At 40.2% G+C, this 18,464-nt stretch overlaps 1 protein-coding gene across 4 annotated transcripts in view; it reads left to right on the top strand.

Moving 5' to 3' along the window:
* TFDP2 (transcription factor Dp-2) overlaps positions 1-18,464 on the top strand; it is a 55,788-nt gene that overhangs the window by 20,176 nt on the left and 17,148 nt on the right. For 2 of the 4 annotated variants that reach the window (XM_059855374.1, XM_059855373.1), the window contains exons 4-10: positions 6,670-6,773; positions 9,687-9,808; positions 12,218-12,265; positions 13,363-13,525; positions 14,050-14,196; positions 16,372-16,440; positions 17,156-17,307. In XM_059855374.1, the coding sequence (XP_059711357.1) occupies positions 6,670-6,773; positions 9,687-9,808; positions 12,218-12,265; positions 13,363-13,525; positions 14,050-14,196; positions 16,372-16,440; positions 17,156-17,307 (805 nt within the window). The remainder of the gene's footprint in view (positions 1-6,669; positions 6,774-9,686; positions 9,809-12,217; positions 12,266-13,362; positions 13,526-14,049; positions 14,197-16,371; positions 16,441-17,155; positions 17,308-18,464) is intronic. The other 2 variants (XM_059855375.1, XM_059855376.1) reach the window with 2 other exon arrangements.

The raw sequence follows: 18,464 nt of genomic DNA, 5'->3' as shown, positions 1-18,464 counted from the left end.
GTCCTGTTTTATCTTAGCACTTCTAGATTAATCACTTTTGACTCAAAAACAATTTATGATCAGTCATAACAGCTATGGTATTCCAGTCAAATAAACCCCTTATCTGTATTAGAAAACTCAAGGATTTGCAGTTCAGGAAACATTTCAATCAGCTTTTCTAAGTAAATACTGGTTTGCTGATATCCACTGCAAGAATCCAATGCATGTAGTAGCAGGGAGGTTGATTTTTGGCTGATGCCATCAAACCTAAGATTCTGAAAAATTGGAACAACTAAACAGAAAATGGCTGGAGCTGCAGTATCTTCCTAGTTTTCCAAACTTTGCAGAACATGACAAACTGGTGGAGGCCTTTGAGAATTATGTATTGCACATTGTGCTTCATTGTTTTGTTATTATTGTGTTGTGATGCTAGGGAAAAAGACTAAGTCCAACATTTTCAAATAATTTCTGAAACAAGCAATTGATTTGTCCAGAAAATAACTGAATAACTTTATAAAGTATGGGTCATTACTGTTAGGAATATCCCATTCTTTATCAGATTTTGCTTCTGGGATGATGGATGCATATTACCTCCATTTTGGTATATTTTTAAAAATTATATGATCTAATGATTTTTTTTTTAACCTTGAGGTATAGTTAGAAATTGTTGCCATCTCTGTTGAAATAAAATATCTTGTTCACAATGGATTACTCTTCTTAGAACATCAGATATTCCATAAAAGCTGGGGAAACTTGTACAGAAACAGCCAGTATCTAAGCTGTCTCTTACTTTCAGTTTAAAATATCCTTTACTTCTTTTGGCATGTCCACTGTTGAACTCTGGAAATTATGGAGGGGCGAAAAACTCCACACAGGCATTCAGATCCACTGTCTCTTAACAGGGCTTTGTGAGCTTCCTAGTAAAGGCAGTTTGGTTTCTTTGGGGTTTTGTTTATTTTTGGGGTTTTGATGGTGGTGGGGTTTTGTTTGTTTGTGGGTTTTTTGTTTGTTTTTTAAAAAATATACATTATTTAAATTAAATAATTTGCTATAATAAAAATAAAGGCAATTTATTGCTACATGTCTGGGCCTATTTATACTGTGCCTTCATAATCCCCTTAGACTGAGGCATGATGCATTTATGGTATGTTCAAAAACAAAGGAGAGAGGCCATTTGCTCTACTGAAGACCTTTTTGAAAGCATCAGATTTCAAGGGCTAGAAATTTTTGCTTACAAAAAAGTTGCATTTTTCTTTTCTTTCCAAAAAGGTAATTGTGGTGTGTGTTGGTTATTTGCCTCTGCCCAGCAGAGGGGGCCTGGCAGGGGGAGCAGGCCCGTTAAATCCCAGACACCCGTTGGGCACATCTGCTGCTGCTGGGCCATAGGTACAGGATTCTTACCTTAAAATGGCTGATGTAGACTCACACAAAGGTTTTGAGGAATCTTGCTGTCCTTAGTTAATACTTCTTTGTTACTGTGTTCCCAGTTCCTATGAGTTTGTATGTTGTTCTTTGCTTACTGCTGTGGAGGGAAAAGGGAGTCCAGCCACAGAGCACCAGTCTTGCAGCAGGCTCCATGAGGGAGGAGCCATTGATCACATCATAATTGTAGAGGGCTTAAATCTTTGGGTGGGAATCTTCACTTCTAAGACAACTTCACAATGACCTTTATTTTCATGCATCTTTCTATTACACAGTACCTGTCTTTTACTAAGTCCTGACAGGGCTGGTGTTTAAAAACTCGGTGCACAGAGCTGCTGTAAGAGAGGTACTTCATTGTATGCTTGAAGAGATCTGCTAAATGACCAAGACATCAGAAGCAGTTATCCATCCATAGGCCTGTGCCTGGTACTTTCAGATTCATACAGCTGTTAACTCCTGTAGATTTGTCTCAGATTGAACAGTAAAAGACTGAAATTGTACTGCTCAGTGTAAGCCTGAAGTACACTGAAAAACTGTCTGCCCCATTTTATTTTCTTTTCTACAGATCTCTTTGACTTCATCTTTATGGAATTTTTAAAGTTAGGGTTTTAGCCCGGTAATTTTGTGCAGTGCACAGATGAAGAAATGTACCAAGAAAATACTTGTGTACTAATAATGCAATAATAATTTTATTTTTCTTATATGCTTTTATCATACTGGTCTCGGAGATCAGTAAATTTACTGATCTGTCTTAGTGTAATAGAGGACCCTGAGGACACATCACATATGTTATTCTAAAATATTCTCTGAGCTGGGGTTTTTGCCATCATTGTCAAGCTGTAGGCTGTATTATTAAAAATGGCTGTCATTGAGACACCTTTAAAAAGTGGACATTTGTTTAGAGCTCTGAATATGAAATCCAAATTGCCACCACTTCCCTGGTGTTTTGTTTGAAAATTCAATGGGTTTTTTTGTTGATGTACGCTTTGTGTGTAACCCCAGCTGGTTGGGCTATGCTCCCCATCAGCCATGGTCTCCTTCAAACTGGCTGTGACAGATTCTATAGATTCTCCAGTTGACATTGTTTCTGATTATCTTTGCAACTAAGCTGCAGGTCTAATAGATTTGGTTATACAGGAAAAAAAATCACTAAAATCTCTTTAGCTTCATATTTGTCTAGGAGTGCATGCTGTTTATGTGAAATTAGGCTATTTAGGGTGGCACATAATGATTTAAACTGAGTTTGGTGAGCTACTTTGTGTGTGCATGTGAGCATACGTGTACATAAACATGAATAACTTTATCTGTGACTGCTTGAAGCTGAAGATCATTTAAATTGATTTTTTTTCTTTTTGTGCACCAGTAAAATTATTGCACAAATGCCAGGAAGAATAATGGTTATGTAGCAATGATGGTTTTTTAAAATATGAAATTATAGCAACACTTGTTTCTCTCCCTGAGAAGCAATAATAATGGCGACTGAAGAATGTAAAAATAATTTGTGTAGAAGCAAAGTGCTTTTTTTCTGAGAGAAACACACATATATATATATATCCACTGGCAGATTCTTATTCTGAATTTGCTTCAGTGCTAAGGAGGCTCACTTTGGGATGGCTGTGTATTGCAGTTAAAGCCTCCCTATGAGAGTTTTAAGTGGGTTTCTTTCCCATGTGCTTGGTTTTCCATAGGTAAATGGGAATAATGACACTGACCTCCTTTGTGCCTTGAAAGTACTGCTGAGAAACATTATATAAGAATTGAGTATTATTATACAAATCATTCCAGTTTGATCCATCTGTGCTGACCTTTTCCATCCATGCAGTGAGATTACCGTGACTCAAGGCTGATGGGTCTCATTGTGTTCAGCTTATCACTGTACTCACTGCTCTTGTGCCCTGGGACATAAATCAGTGTAATCTTTTTTGCCCCTAAATGATGGCTGTTATTAAGACCTGGCGTTTATTTAGAATTTGGTCATGTTTAAAGCCTTTGCAGTTGCTTTGTGATAGTATATATAGTTAGTTTGATGATAATTCTGCTTTCAGTTGAATACCAAAATCTGTTGAATGTTTTGTCACATCTACTTCCTCCTAAATTCAATGATATAATGATATAATAATAATATTTTAAGCAATTGAGGTTACAGGAGTATCTGGACCATGATGCCATTTGGAAAAAAAGAAGATGGTAGGGAGGAACATTTTATTTGTATTTCTGTTTACTATTTTTTCAACTACTGACAAACACAAAAAGCAACCTCTTACTGTGAAGAGTTTGGTTATTCTTTCTTTCTTTTTGGCCACTGTGGATAAGAAATACCTCACTTATAAAAACAAACTGGTTCTTTTTCATTCAATCTGTATTTTAAAAAATCTACACATCCACATATTTATATTTGCCAATTAAGAAAACTAAAAGTAAGAACAAGGGCAGGGAAACCTTTATTTGAAAACTTGGTCAACTCTTAAGATTATTTTGACAGTACTGCTGCCAAATGAGGGATTTGTGTAGGGTTTAGAAGATGAAAATCTTTTTTATTGACAGTAACTCTGCCAAAAAGACATTTAAACACACACCATATGTAAGCAAATGTCTTTAAAATCAAGATCAGGTCATTTGAATGACCCTTGTATTTACTGAAGTTACCCCAGTGGTGCCAATGTTCCGTTATGCAGGGAGCCTTGTAAATGAAGGCACAGTGCAGCAGTAGCTGCTAATTAGTGGTTTATTAGTGGTTTTTCCCAGGCTGCACAGTAAATCTGGTGGGTTTGTGTGGCTTTGACCATGTGTCTGCATGTGTGTGTGAGGGAAGTACATCCATGAAGTGTTCTCAGCAATCACAGGTGCAGCTGGATCCCCGTGGATGCCACGGATGCCAGCCTGCGTGGTGCGTGCTGGGGAGGAACAGGCTGTGCCCAGTGCTGGCTGTGCTGGGTGGCCCTGTGCATTGCCCGGGGCTGTGAGCCCACATGGCCACTCTGGCACGGACAAACATGACAGCCCAGTGCCTCTTGCAGGCTGGGAAGGGCAGCTGGAGGCAACTCTGTGGTGTAGCCCTGTGGTTGAGCTGGGAGCCAAAACTGACATTTCACAATTTTACTGCACTTGGCCATGTGACCTTGTGCTGTCAACACCAGAGAAAGGAATTTATTTCTTTTCCCTGGTAAGAAAAGGGACAAGGAGAAATAGTATGAGAGCTGATCTTGGAGGTAGTGGGGTCAAAAGTTTCAGATGCAGCAGAAAAGAGGAAAATTCCTACAGCAGTATTGGGAAGTGACACATCATTGATGGCAACAGCCTGGAATGAGGGGAGAGACTAGGTTTTGATGGAATGTGCTGGCACAGCTTGGGAAATCCTGGGCAAAATCCTCTAGCAAAAGTAAAACTGGCAAGTGAGAGAACTCTTTTGAGCTCAGCATGGGAACACAGTGTATGTAAACCGTGAATTACTGTGTGGTGCTCTCTGGCACTACCTCACAAAAGATTTTTCATAACAGAGCAAAGATTTACTGGAGGGGGTGGGTTTGCAAGTGTGGGAGGTTTATATTTGTTTTTCTAGGTGAATTACATGACTGAATAATTTATTCATTTTATTGACTAGAGATGCAAGCTGCTTCTGAAGATGTTTTCAGATACAGATTTGCCTTATGGAAAATTAATATGTAGTAGTAGTATTACTCCAAATAGTATGTAGTAGTAGTATTACTCCAGATGCCAAAAGAATCTACACAGAACATTAGAATAGCCTAGTCTCAATTTGTTTTTATTTCTCATATATCTGTTGAACATTTCTTGTGAAGGTGAGACTTTGCATAAATCTTCATATTTTCTACTTCTGTGCTGTAGCTGCAGAAGACAAGATCCTTTTCCCTCTCAGTTGTGTTGCTTCTGCTTCCTGTCGCAGAGAAGTTACTTTGTTGAATTTATCATTTTTCAGTAACCTCATGGAAAACAGGTATACTAAAATAAAATGTAAAAAAAGAGACCATGATTCAGGACCAAGTGAGAAATGAAAATTGGGCAGTGGAGGTGAACCGGTGATGTGAGAAAAGACAGGGGAGCAGGGATGTGTAACAGCACTGAGTCAGCCTGGGCCATGTGGGCTAAGCTGAGTGTTGGCTGGCTCCTGTGGGAGGAGGGCTGGTGCCTGTGCTGCTCTGAAGGGACCTGTCACCTCAGATGCCTTCAGCTGCTGGCTGCAGTGCCAGAGAACATTAGTAGCTCTCCAGGAACCTATCCTTGTCCTCATGACCCCAGCTAGACCCCGGCTGACTCTGGATTAGCAGGCAGTGGCAGCTCTTCCATGTATCTGGCTGTGCCTCAGAGCCCACCCTCCCACGCTGATCAGGCTGTGTAGGAATGGGGGCTGCCTTTGACTGATCGGTTCCCAGCTCTCCTGCTTTGAAGCTGTCACAGAGAAAGGAGCTGCTGCCACCACAGTGGCAGTCTGGAAAAGCCAGTGTGCTCAGGGCTTTGAGAGGCCTGTGCACAGCAGTTTGAACACCCAAGGAGTAGCTGCAACAGTTTTGATTTAAACATCCCAAATAATCAAGATGCAAGATGCAATTTGGGATAGAGGAGGAGCAGCAGTATTTTGGGGCTGTCAGCACAGAGCTGCTTTTCTCTGTGGAAGGCAGGATGATTTAGACCCATAAGCAGTTTGGGATCACAGAGATGATAAACATCTTGGGATGAGAACAGCCTGCACTGGAGATGGGATGGGAGCCTTTACTGTGACATCCAGCTGCCTGCTCTGTGACTTTGGTGAGTTGTAAAGGCATCACTTGCTCCATCTCTACAGTGGCAGGCTGTGGCTGGCTTACATCAGCAATGACTGTGGAATGCTCTGGGACAGTCAGATGAGGAATGGTTAAGGCTTTGAAGGTTTATGGACGCATATTTTGTACACATGATTATGATTGTAAGTAGGATTTGTATGTTGGCTTCTTTTAGAAGTATTCTCATTAATTTTCACTTCTAATGCAGAGGCACATCAGGCTGTATGCTCTTTGTCTTAAGCAAGAATAATTTTTTTCTGGAAATAAAATACATGTAATTTTAAAAGTAAAATAGTGAAGGTGTAGTTTTGTGAGACGTCCTTGTGACATCTGCTGAGAGATCTGGAGCTTACCTGAGGGTGTGTTCACAGCAAATGAAACAAAGCTAACCTGATTCCAGAGCGTTAGAGTGGTGTGAGAATTTGCCAAAGTGTTTTTCACAGGTTACTAAGGAAGTAATTTAAAACTCTCTTTTTACCATTCTTTTTAGGTAATATTTCAGTAATCACATTACCAGTTTCCAGCACCAACTCTCCAACTAAGATTTTGCCAAAAACCCTGGGACCAATCAATGTGAATGTTGGACCCCAAATGGTAAGTTTTGCAACCCCAGTAATGCCAGCTTGTGTAACTGGCTGTGACTTCCTGGTGGTGTAAGACAGGAACAGGAGAGGAACTTGCTGCCTCCTGCCTCAGCCACAAAGTGCCCCAGCTGGATGGGAGAGTGGTGACCTGGGGGCACAGCAGGCCTGGCATGCCAGAACTGCCACTCCCAGCAATGCTCTTGTATGTGCCCTCAGGGGGTACCTATCTTCTGGGCTTTGAGTGGAAATTGAAACAGCTTTACCAGCTGACATTGTAACTATTACTCAAATGTGTATTAAGAAAATCCCCTCATTATTGATACTCTTTGAATGTTTTAAGTCATGTTCTCACCAGTAAATCTCCAGAATTGTCAGAGAATGTCTTTGATGTGTTGGTAGAAATTCTAAACTTGTTGAAACTACTCTTCTTAAAACTCTCTTTTCCTGTCCATGATAACTGTATATGTATATTGATGTTCCAGGGATTTTTGGATCTAGTTTTGAGAAAAAAATTAGATTTTTTGGTGGCCAGAGAGCTAAATAGGCAATCCTGTGAACGGTTTCTAGTAACCTGATACCTCCTTGCCAAGCACTTAGCCTGAGAACAGAACTATTCGATGTGTTTCATAAAAATGGTGTTGGGCCTTTTTCACCTGAGCAGTGTTCAGTGGGGGTTTGTCCCAGCTGGGCAGAGGGGCACACACGTCACAGCCACCCCCGTGGCACTCCCTGGTCACAGAGCTCTGCCCCCAGCACTGGCCAGGGGCTGCCTGCCAGGAACGGCTGAGTACGTCAGCGCTGATGTCTCACAGGCCTGTGCCCTGGAGCACCGTGCTGGAACAGCTCTGCCACTGAGGATGTGTCCTGGCAGTGCAATAAATAGCCCACAACAGAGAGAGCACTCACTTAATGCACTTCCTACTCTTATGACTGACTTCTTAAGCCCTGCTTTTGGTTTCAGTGAGCCCTGCTTGCAGCTTAGGTTCTATAGCAGGTAGAAGTTGCAAAAGCTACTGTGTGATGTGAGACACACCATTTTTATTCTTTTTTTTTTGTTTGTTTCTTTTTTAATCTTTTCTTCTGCTGCTTTGCAAGGATAGATCTATATTCAGAACACATTTTCTTAATAAAAGGCCATTAACACAGGCTTTCTAAGACACCCAGCATACAGCTGTGTTGTGCCAGGCTGTTTAAAAGCGAATGCTCCCGCGCTCTCAGCAGCGGCAATGTTAGCGCTCCCTCAGCATCTGCCTGTGTCAGCAACACCCTGCTTGATTCATTTATTGATGTAGGCCTTATTTCCCCACCGCGGGTTCCAGGCGCTGGGGCCGCTGCGGGTCCTTGGAGCAGCGCGGAGGCTCCGGCGCGCAGGCCGAGGCCGGCGCTGCCCGCCGTGGCTCCGTCCGGGGCCGCTCGGAGCGGCCGGCGCGGTGCGGGAGCGGCCGGGTGCCGCTAGAGGGCGGCGCGGGCCGGGCCGGGCCGTGCCTCGCCCCGGGGCCATTGGCACCCGCCGGCCGCAGCCGCGCTGCTTTCAGCGAGCCCCAAAACACACAGCAGCCCTTGAACCTCTGCTCCAGGCCGGAGCAGCAGCCAGGTGACAGAAGCGACACCTTTTCTGTGCCTGCCTGCAATGGGTAAAGCCAGGCGCTTTGGTTCTGCAGTAGCAACCAGGAAATAAACACATACCTGTTCCTGTGTTTTGGTTTCTCTAAAATTCTCTTTTCCCTTGGTTCTGTCAAGCTGTTCATTTGCAAACAATAAATGAGATCAATTTATGTCTTTAAGACAAAACAGACATGTATGTATTCACAACCTGGTACCAGGGGGATGTGAAGTAATGCTCAATAAGCTAAGGAAATGGGGAATTCTTCACATCCCGTTTTTCTACTTGTCTAAACAATAGTGATGGATACCAAACAAATGCTGTATGCTTATCTCTAGTTTTTATATATATATATATGCATATATATGTACACACGTGCAGTACCTATATATCTGCTCTTACAGCATATACTTAAAACAGTTACCTGAGTGCCTTGGGATGATTACACAGGTGTTGGATAAATTAAATAATAAAGGAAACCACAAAGTTTAGCACAGTCACTACTCCAAGTGTCACTAATAAATGGAGTAAAGTAAAACAAAGTTTAAAAAAATTAGGTAAGGTATAAGAGTAAAAAGCACTGTCCAAGAAGCTTTGATATGAATCTTACCATAATGGAATCAAAATAATTAAATTTTGTTCATTTTAAAGATTAGCTTTATCAATACTGTTTCATTTGTAAATATTATTTCAATTATTCGGGTGACCTGCTTTGAAAAATGAACTTGGATGTGATTTAAAAGTTGAGACTGGGTGTCGGTGTTAACCAGTGTACCTACAATTTCACCAGGTTTGCTTAAATGTAAATTCTATCTATACCATAAAGACTTTACATTGAATTCTGTAGGTGCCATTAGTTGCCAGAGTGCCTTGGGATCTTGTGAATGTTAGGGAATGCTTTGCCTGCAGCTCAGATTGTCTTTTGTGTAGATAATTACAAGAGACAAATCCATTGGAAAGAAAGAAGGCTGTATTGATTACTTTGATCAAGAAGTTGCCTAGATGTACTCATGAAGAAACAATTGGGTGTCTCTAGGTACAGATCCTATTTGCCATAGCTAGGAATTACTTGGAATCATTTCTCTGGCTCTTGTCCATGTGAATAATACAGTAATATGGTACAACTAATAGGAAACTTGGCAGCACTGTAATGGCTTTGCTCTCTGAAGATCTTCTGATGCCATCTCTTCTATATACTGTGACTGCTTCTGGTACAGAATCATTATTACTTTTCTTAGTGCAATACTTAGTATGAATTTTGGGCTGTAGTTACCTCTGTTTTCTTTAGAGAGCTGTGGTTTTTATTGCTAAATTTTACAGATCATAAGCACACCACAAAGACTGACCAGTTCAGGGAGTGTTCTGATCGGGAGTCCGTACACCCCAGCTCCAGCCATGGTCACACAGACACACATAACGGAAGCGTCCGGCTGGGTCCCAGGGTAAGGCTTTTGTCTCTTTACAGATGTCTGAGCATCTCTTCTGATCTTTTCCATTATTATACTGTTGAATCTATGCTGACTTACAGTTTCTACTTCTTGCACAACTAAATGGAGTATGGCATGTGCTTTTCAGACTAGGAGGCACTTCTGATGTCTGGAGCATATGAACACAAATTATAAGCACCAGCTACTTCACTGTCTGCTTTAATTGTGGTTTCTGACAGTGTCTGTTTCTTGGTGAAAATGGAGAGTCACAATGACTCCTGTTAAAAGAAGCCTTTATTTTTTCCAGCAGTTCATAGTATATCGATGTAGCACTGCTGTTGAGCACAGCAGCAGGTGCCTATAGGGGGGGGAGACTGCCAAAAACACTTCAACAGGCATTTAAGAATAAACTCTAATAGAACACTTTGAATATAATCAGTATGGTATTTTTATTACTATTCTACATTAATAACAAGTTTCATGGAGTTCTGAGGTGCTCCAGCCAAACAGGACTTTCTTTATCTCATCTAATTAAATCTGGTCTTTACAGTGTTTCTTGGTACTTTGTTTTAATATCAGTACTGCTGAGCTTAGCTGTGTCAAAACAGAAATGTAGTGCTTTGCCTCTGAAAAGTACTATATTTCTGCATCTAGATTAATTTTTCTAATCAGTGATGAATGTCAGTATTACCTTTTCAACAATAAAGGTGGGAAATGGAGCATCTAGAAGAGCAGAAATGAGAGTGCAATATTTGTACCTTGACTTTTCTCCATTTTACTCTGTAAGCAAGGTGTGTCATAGGTTGTACTTCCCAATTACTGTATTCCTCCCCAGAGAGTCAATAAACTATAGGCCCAGCCACACAGTTTTTAAGTTGATTTTTTTTTTAACTGAGTGTTCATTTCATGAAATACCTTTTGAATGCACTTAGTTCTGATTTTATTTGAGAAAGGAGTTGCCAAAGATCATTTTTTTTCCTCACATTTTGGGAAATGTGGAGGCCAGACAGAGGTTCTTTCATTACCTAGAAAAGGGACAAACTCTGCTATCTGGTCACAGCTTGCTGAACCAGAGAATCGACACACCTCACTTTCCAAAGTGCCATGCACTGGTGGGGATTCCCAGAGCCACCTTGTGGCAGTGCATCAACCACCACCACCAGGCAGCACCGTCCTGTTTGTGTACTGTCCAAGTCAAGACACAGGATTTCCAATGAGCCTAATCTTTTGCTTCATCCATAAAAAGGCTCGAGATGACTCCAGACAGAGCAGCCAATACTTATGCATGCAGAAGTCCATACAATAGGCCATATTTTCATTTGAGGAACAGAGCTAAGGAAGGGTCTGTGGTATTCCTGAAGTGAGGTAGCGAGCTGTGGCTGCTGAAGACACATCAGAAGACTGCTGCTTTACCCATTGTTTGCTTCACAGACTCCAAATTATGCCCAAAATGAGAGGAGCAGATTCAATGGCAGGGCTTGGCACAGGCTCTGGCAGCCTGGTGTGCAGAGCAGGGCACAGCTCTCACTCCCTGCTGTCCCAGGCCAGTGCCCAGGGCAGCCCCCGGCCCAGCTGCTCAGCCTCCAGTTAAGCACCATGGACAGAAGTCCCTTTGGTGCTGTTGAGGGAGGGGCCTGCTTGTGCATTCTGGATCACACAGCCAAAGTGTGCTGGCACTCAAGCACAGGTTTTCAAACCCCTCATTTTTGTTTCGCTTCCTTCGCAGCAGTGTCAGGTGTTGACCAGCCTTGGAAAGCGCGGGGACACAGTGTTCTCCAGCTCAGCACAGCTCTTGGGCACTGCCTTGGGGCTGCTGCAGGAAAAGGCAGGGCTGGAAAGCAGCTCCTGTGGGGAATAAACTGGAAGATAAGGAATGGCCAACAATTGCAGACCACTGCTGCTGTTCAAAATTTATGGCAGCTGCTTCTTCAAGAGTCTGTCTTCAGCTCTGTATGCATCATTTCTAACAGGAATATGTTTAGTGTTTTAGCTTGGGTTTTGTTTAAAGATTCCTAAACATTCACTGGCTTGAAAATATAGGATATATAATTTTTCTTCTATATGGAGGAATTTTAAATAGGAATTTTCAAAGGAGCCCAGCTTCTCTTTTTTGATGGGCTTTGGACATCTAGCTCACACCAGCACTTCCTGTAGTTCCAGGTGAAGTGACTTCCCTCAATTCCTGTGGGCAAAGCATTGTAAAATTTGGAATAGAATTTGTCTGGCAGTGAGCTCCGACAACTTCCTCCACAAGTCCTAACCACCTTCCCACAAATTTTGTCAAGCCTCTGTGTGTTGTATTTTTCCTTTTCAGTAAACATGTGACAGCAAACACTAGAACCAGCTAGGCCCCATATACAGTGATTATAGTGGTCTATAGATATTATGTTATTTTCAACTTAAGTTTGAATTGTCTTGTCTTAGGGAGCGAAAACGGACTCAAGAAATTATAGAGTCAGATTTTTCAGAAAGGTGAGTGTTACTGAATGTGTATTTTGTGTATAGAGTCATACCTGCTTTACTTCAGACTTGCCTTTCAGAAAGTTAACTGCCCAGTTCCTGCTTTCAGCAGTTTTCACTCCTTCAAACTGTGTTGCATTTTTTTTTAGTCTGCTGGTGTTCCTTTTTACTCTTTTTTGTTTATTTTACCTGTATTTTGTTTTCTTAGATACATTCACAATTTTGAAAACCATTCTTGGTTTTTTTAATAGTTTCTTTAGCTTTTTACTGCTGACAGGGGCCCTTTTTCTGTAAAGTAACAGCTCTCCTTGGAACACATTGTCAAATGAAACCATGAGACTAATTTTAAAAAAAAAGAAAAACGAAGCAAAAACAACACAGCAGAACTTTTTAAAGGCTTCTATTGAATTACACATCCAGATCTAGTTTGTGTGATAAAAACAACTGCTCCTGTTTTTTTCTATTACCATTGCCTTTTCTGGAAGAAGGTGAATGGAAAATAACCCTGACAGTTTGCCAGTTCTTAATTTAGCACCTTAAAACCCAATGGCTACGTACTTACTCTCCACAAAAGAGATTCTTGTATCTGTTCTGTGATGGATGGATACATCACAGAATAGATGTATATATAGGTATATATACTGTGATGTATATATGTGGATATATTCTATGATGGACACACCTTAATTCCCCTAATGAGCCAGTTTATTATCTCCTGCTGTATAGTACACAGGGATGTCTGAGCCTTTCTATTTTAGGCACACACATGAGGGCTCCACATAAACGTGGCTTCCAGGTACATAAGCTCCCTGGGAGATTTTCCTCTTTTTTTTGGTTGTTCTTTTCTGAGACTACCTGGAGATGAATTACAAATCCATTTTAAGCATCTTCCCAGCAGCATGTGTTCAAATGCTACCAATGTAGAAATAGTCAAGGAAAGGGCTCTAGTGCACTTTTTTGCCAACTTGTAAGAAACAAGAAATTGATACAAAACTTTTATTTTTCATTTTGATAGTCCAGATTTCTGTTACAAAATGCAAACCTTTTGCTATGTAACAAAATACCTTATTAACATTCAATGTATTAAAATAATACTTTTCTCTTTTCAGTAAGAGAAGCAAGAAAGGAGATAAAAATGGGAAGGGTCTGAGGCATTTTTCAATGAAAGTTTGTGAAAAAGTTCAACGTAAAGGAACAACTTCATACAATGAAGTCGCTGACGAGCTCGTATCCGAATTCACAAATTCTAACAGCCACCTAGCGACAGATTCAGTAAGCAAACGTGTTGAGTTTTGTTATACCAATACAGATTTGTCTGTTTTATCGTGGAATTCTGTTTCTGCACTGTCCTGCACAGTCCATACTCTCCTGCACTTAACTAGTTCTCAGATATAAAGACTTACCCTTTGAAATCTAAAAATACAGAATTAAGGTGAAGAATTGAACTCCCTCTAAATTGTAAACAAACTAGAGGAATCTGCCAAAATAACTGACTTTAAGAAAAGGCTACTCTTGTATATGTGGTCTTGTCAGGCTTTTCAACCGTGCCAGACTTGCCATGATGGAATTTCCTGCAGAGGTGCTTCAGGAAGGCTTGAAACTTCCATTTGCAACCAAGCATGCTCATGTGTTATCCGAGGGATATCAGATATGAAGGATCGTGGTTTAACACCACTCTGACCAGAACTGCCATTTTGGTATTTGATCTTCTCCGTGTCTGTGGAGGATGTGTTCAATTGCTTTTCCTTTTTAAATTCAATTCTTTTGTTGTAATTAGTGTTGTATTGTTTTCTTAGCAGGCTTATGATCAGAAAAACATTAGGCGGAGAGTTTACGATGCCCTCAACGTCCTGATGGCAATGAACATCATTTCAAAGGAGAAGAAGGAAATCCGATGGATCGGCCTTCCCACAAACTCAGCTCAGGAATGTCAGAATCTAGAGGTAAAGGGAGGTTTGTGGGAAATTCTGATTTGTTCACACGTTGTAAAAATTGACTTGCTCTTTAGAAGAGCGATATTTCTTCTTAATTTGAACCTGATTGGTTTTGATGCTTGTGCACTATGGAAATACAAATTCTGATATTGGAATAAACTGAAAAAATATGTTTGTGTATGCTTAGTTCAATTTCATTTACTATACATTATATTTAGTTTTTAAAAAAAGCCAAGCTGTTTACCTTACAAAACTGGTCATTTATTAAATCAGTGATTATTTTTAAGATTAAAGTCTGCAGTACCTTGAATTAACCAGATGAAAGTCAAAAGAATTTGTGGTTCAGTTATGCTCACAAAATGGTTTACCTTTAAAATTAGACCAATTCTCTATTAATGTCTGTACTTGGAAATATAATTCAAAGGGAATTAAATTGAAAAAAAATCCTGCTGGAATGTCAGATACTAGTTATGATCTGCCAGAGAAAGCAAGAAGAAGTTTTACTTATCAGTTATTTCCATTATTTTTTCAGCAGGCTAAGAGTTACAGTGTTTTTTGCAGGGATGCCAGAATTTATATGCACAAATGTTGCCTGTCCTTCAGGCCAAATGTGCTATAAATAAAAAGCACAAATCACTGTATTTACTGCAGCCTGCTGTAATGGCTGTCTGCAAATACATCTCCATTTGTGACACTTGGACATTAGGTATCTTAAAAGGTGGGTGAGTGTCTCTGCAGTACAGAACAGTTCTTTTTGTGCAGGGTCATTTACATCAATTGTCTTTCTAGATGTGGTAAGAGAAAAGCTTTTACTGTCCTTTTCCATTACAGTGACTTGAAAAATACATCCATCCAAGGAGAATGCATGTGTTCCATCATTATGCTCCAGGATGTTTTTTTTAGTTCTGAATAAATCTACATTTTGCATGCATTCATGTGAATGCACTGTCTCCAGTACAGGCTATTGTTACAAATATGGAACTTGCATTTCATTGTCTCATCTTCAAAATAATCATATGCAATTCACTGTTTCAGGCTCTAATTACACATGCACAAAATGGAAGCCAGGCATATTTTCCCAAAAATGTTGCTTCCTCTGACATAATAGAAAAGAATGTAAAACAAAGCTGCGTTTTCATCGTGTGAAAATCAGAATTAATTTTGCTTTTAAGGCTGTATAGTGGCAACTGTTCTTACAATGTAAATCTGTAATAAGAGTACCAGTACAAAAATCAATGCAAAAGAGCTTGTTATATAGAAACCATGCCTGAATGATATCTGTACTGCTTACTGGTTTTAAGAGTCCCAGCACAGAAAGCCAACTAAAAGATGCATTTTAATCATTAAAATGTGTGAGGAGGGAACCACCACAAAGCAATCTTGTAAATAAGATAGAGGAGTTTGGGCCAGCTAAGTTTTAAAACACCACATTATTTAGTTTCATTGCTTAAATGAAAATGTAATTTAAGAGTTTAGTATTTTGGGAGCCAGATACAGAGATGGCACCAAAGAGGAGGATGAGCAAAAAGCCCTTTCAGCCCCAATGACTGTTCAATTCTTCAGCATTGCCCCAGAGGACACTTCCAAACACTGCTGTACCTGCAGGGTCAGCTCTGCCCTGTCCCAGCCCTGCGTGTCCCGGGCCACATCAACCAGCAGTAACTGAACTGCTGCAAGAGCTGTGCTCCCATAGAAAATGTTACCTCTAGCCCTTTTTGTTGCTGCAGTCTTGTCAGTTTAATCAAGTCTCAAACAAAAAGTGGAGGTCACTGGTAAGATAAAGGAGGTGATCATAAGCCCAGCCTCCATATATTTATGTCTAGTAGCTTGCAGCTAGGAGAACACTGGGACATGCACAATTCCAAAAGAGTGGAGGGCAGAAGGGCAAAAAACCCCAAAGCATCCTCTTGAGCAAGTGTTTGATCTGGTGCCAATTTGCACTCAGTGCAAGACATAAGAGGCAAAAGGGGGGGGGGACATAATAGTCTCTTGTAATAATTAAATCCTCACTGGAGTTAAAACTGTTGACAAAGAAAGACATTTCAGTCTGCCAGACCTGTTTAATGGAGAAACTCTTATGCCCATGCAATTTGGCCCCATTTACAAAGGAAGCCTGTTCCGTTTGGCACAAGGGAATGGACAAGGTAACTAAGTATCTTGATGCATTTATATTTGTCTTTTAAGATAGAAAAGCAGAAGCGGATTGAAAGGATAAAACAGAAGCGAGCCCAACTGCAAGAACTGCTACTGCAGGTATATTTCATTTTAATTTTTTTTCCCCATAAATGAAAATATCAAGTGCAAATCCAACATGTTAGACCTTCTGAAGTTCTTTCTAGATTTAACTAACAGCTGTGACATACTAAGGAGAAAAGTTTGACCCCTGTGACCTTTCTGGATTCTGGGAGGAGACCTCTTGCTGACACTCTGTGGTTCAGTTTTGTCTGCTGTAAAACAGCACGCTCCATCTATGTGCCACAAGCTTTCCTAAGTGTTCTGCTGAAGCTCTGCCAACCTCAGTGGGATTGGGAACAAGTCACAAGTCCCCTTTGTTGACTCTAAGCTCCCCCAGAGCTACCCTGAGTCATTCTTCAAATTTTCTCTTTGACCTAAGCTATGAAGTTCACAACAACTTGTGTAAATGCAGAGTTGTTTTGGGGAATGTAGACATTTCTGGATCGTAAGAGTAGAAGGCTGGCAAATCCAACACCTTTACTTTCTACCACATACCAGGGAATATGAGGGGAAACAGTCAATAGTAAATGTGTGCAAAAATTTGGTTTAACTTCTGCTCCCAGTGAACTTCACTAGTGCCAAGAGAAAGTAAGGCCACAGCTCACTTTTTGACAAAAAATTACTGAAGGTATTGAGAGTTGGTAAATAAGACCTATGAGGTTTTATTTCCTGGAAACACTAATGTCTGCTCTTTTATTGTCAGTAATCATTTTTTCTTTCTTTTGTTTTACAGCAAATAGCATTTAAAAACTTGGTACAAAGAAATCAGCAAAATGAACAGCAAAATCAAGGCCCTCCATCTTTGACCTCCACAATACAGCTGCCTTTCTTAATAGTCAACACTAGCAAAAGAACAATTATAGACTGCAGCATATCAAGTGATAAGTGAGTGGTTTTGAAATTAATTTTTATTATTTTATTTTCTTTGTGGACTGGAATTTTTCCTCAAACAAGTGAGGGAAATTTTTCTAGTTTACTAGAAGTAATTATTGTATTTATGTTCTCAACTGTCACTTCAGGGGGTTGCTTGTTTTTTCAATATTAAATGCAACTGCAGTAATAGTATGGATGAGTTTATTAACACTACCTTAGAATCTCTGGTTAAAACAGGCTGACTTTCACTGTTGTAAAAGGCACTTCAGGCTGACATTCCAAAGAGCACTCCCTGCACAGAAAAAATAACTGAATGAAACTATTTACTAGGACAGCACTACCTTTTAAAGCAGCCATGTGAATTCTTGCTCTTAGTATGCCATAAAAATGTACACAGTCAGAAACATAAGGTTACCCATGTGACACAAAAGTAACATATTCCAGGTGATGATAACAACTTTGAAAGTGTTTTTTAACAGCAAAAAGTACTTTGAAGGAAAAGATACAGAAATTTGTAATACTGTCTTTGTGAGCAAACTGCTACAGTTGCATTCACATTAATCTGAAAAATCTTCCAGTTACATAATTGTGAGTGCTTGTGCTCTTCATCCTGTGCAAATATGGCTGAAGTTTGAGGTGCTGTTACCTCAATTGGTAATCGGCTCACAATCAGTTTATTAGCTGAAAATAGCTGGCTTTGCTCTAATACTGTAGATTACAGATTTCACTCTGTGGTATGCAAATCCTGTACTGAACTTCAAGTCAATCACACAGCAAAAATAGACAGACTCTAGTAACCCATGCACCAGCATGCAAAACAGCAATTAAAAGTTGAATTTTTGTAGAAAATTAGACTGAAGTTCAACATATTCTATCACAGAACTTGTGGAATATCCTCAAGAACACTGCAGTTCAGCAAGTTTGGAACTTTAGGATCATTTTTGATTTAGCATAATTATACCCTTATTCTATAGTCTAACTATAAAGGTCTTCCTGCTCTTTTAAACAGGACTCTACATTTAGGTTTGAAGTTGTTAAAAAGTTGAACAATTTCATACTGAAACTTCAGAACTGCTGCTTTGAGCTGTCAGAGATTAATCTGGCATTTGGGATCCAGAGCAGTGTAACATGCTTCTGTGCTCTCCAGCTGTGTGAAAACACTCTTACTA

This window comes from Haemorhous mexicanus, chromosome 10 (assembly GCF_027477595.1).
Source record: "Haemorhous mexicanus isolate bHaeMex1 chromosome 10, bHaeMex1.pri, whole genome shotgun sequence".
NCBI lineage: Eukaryota > Metazoa > Chordata > Aves > Passeriformes > Fringillidae > Haemorhous > Haemorhous mexicanus.
The sequence above is the reverse complement of the archived record's forward strand: the minus strand, read 5'-3'. Positions and strand labels throughout refer to the sequence as shown.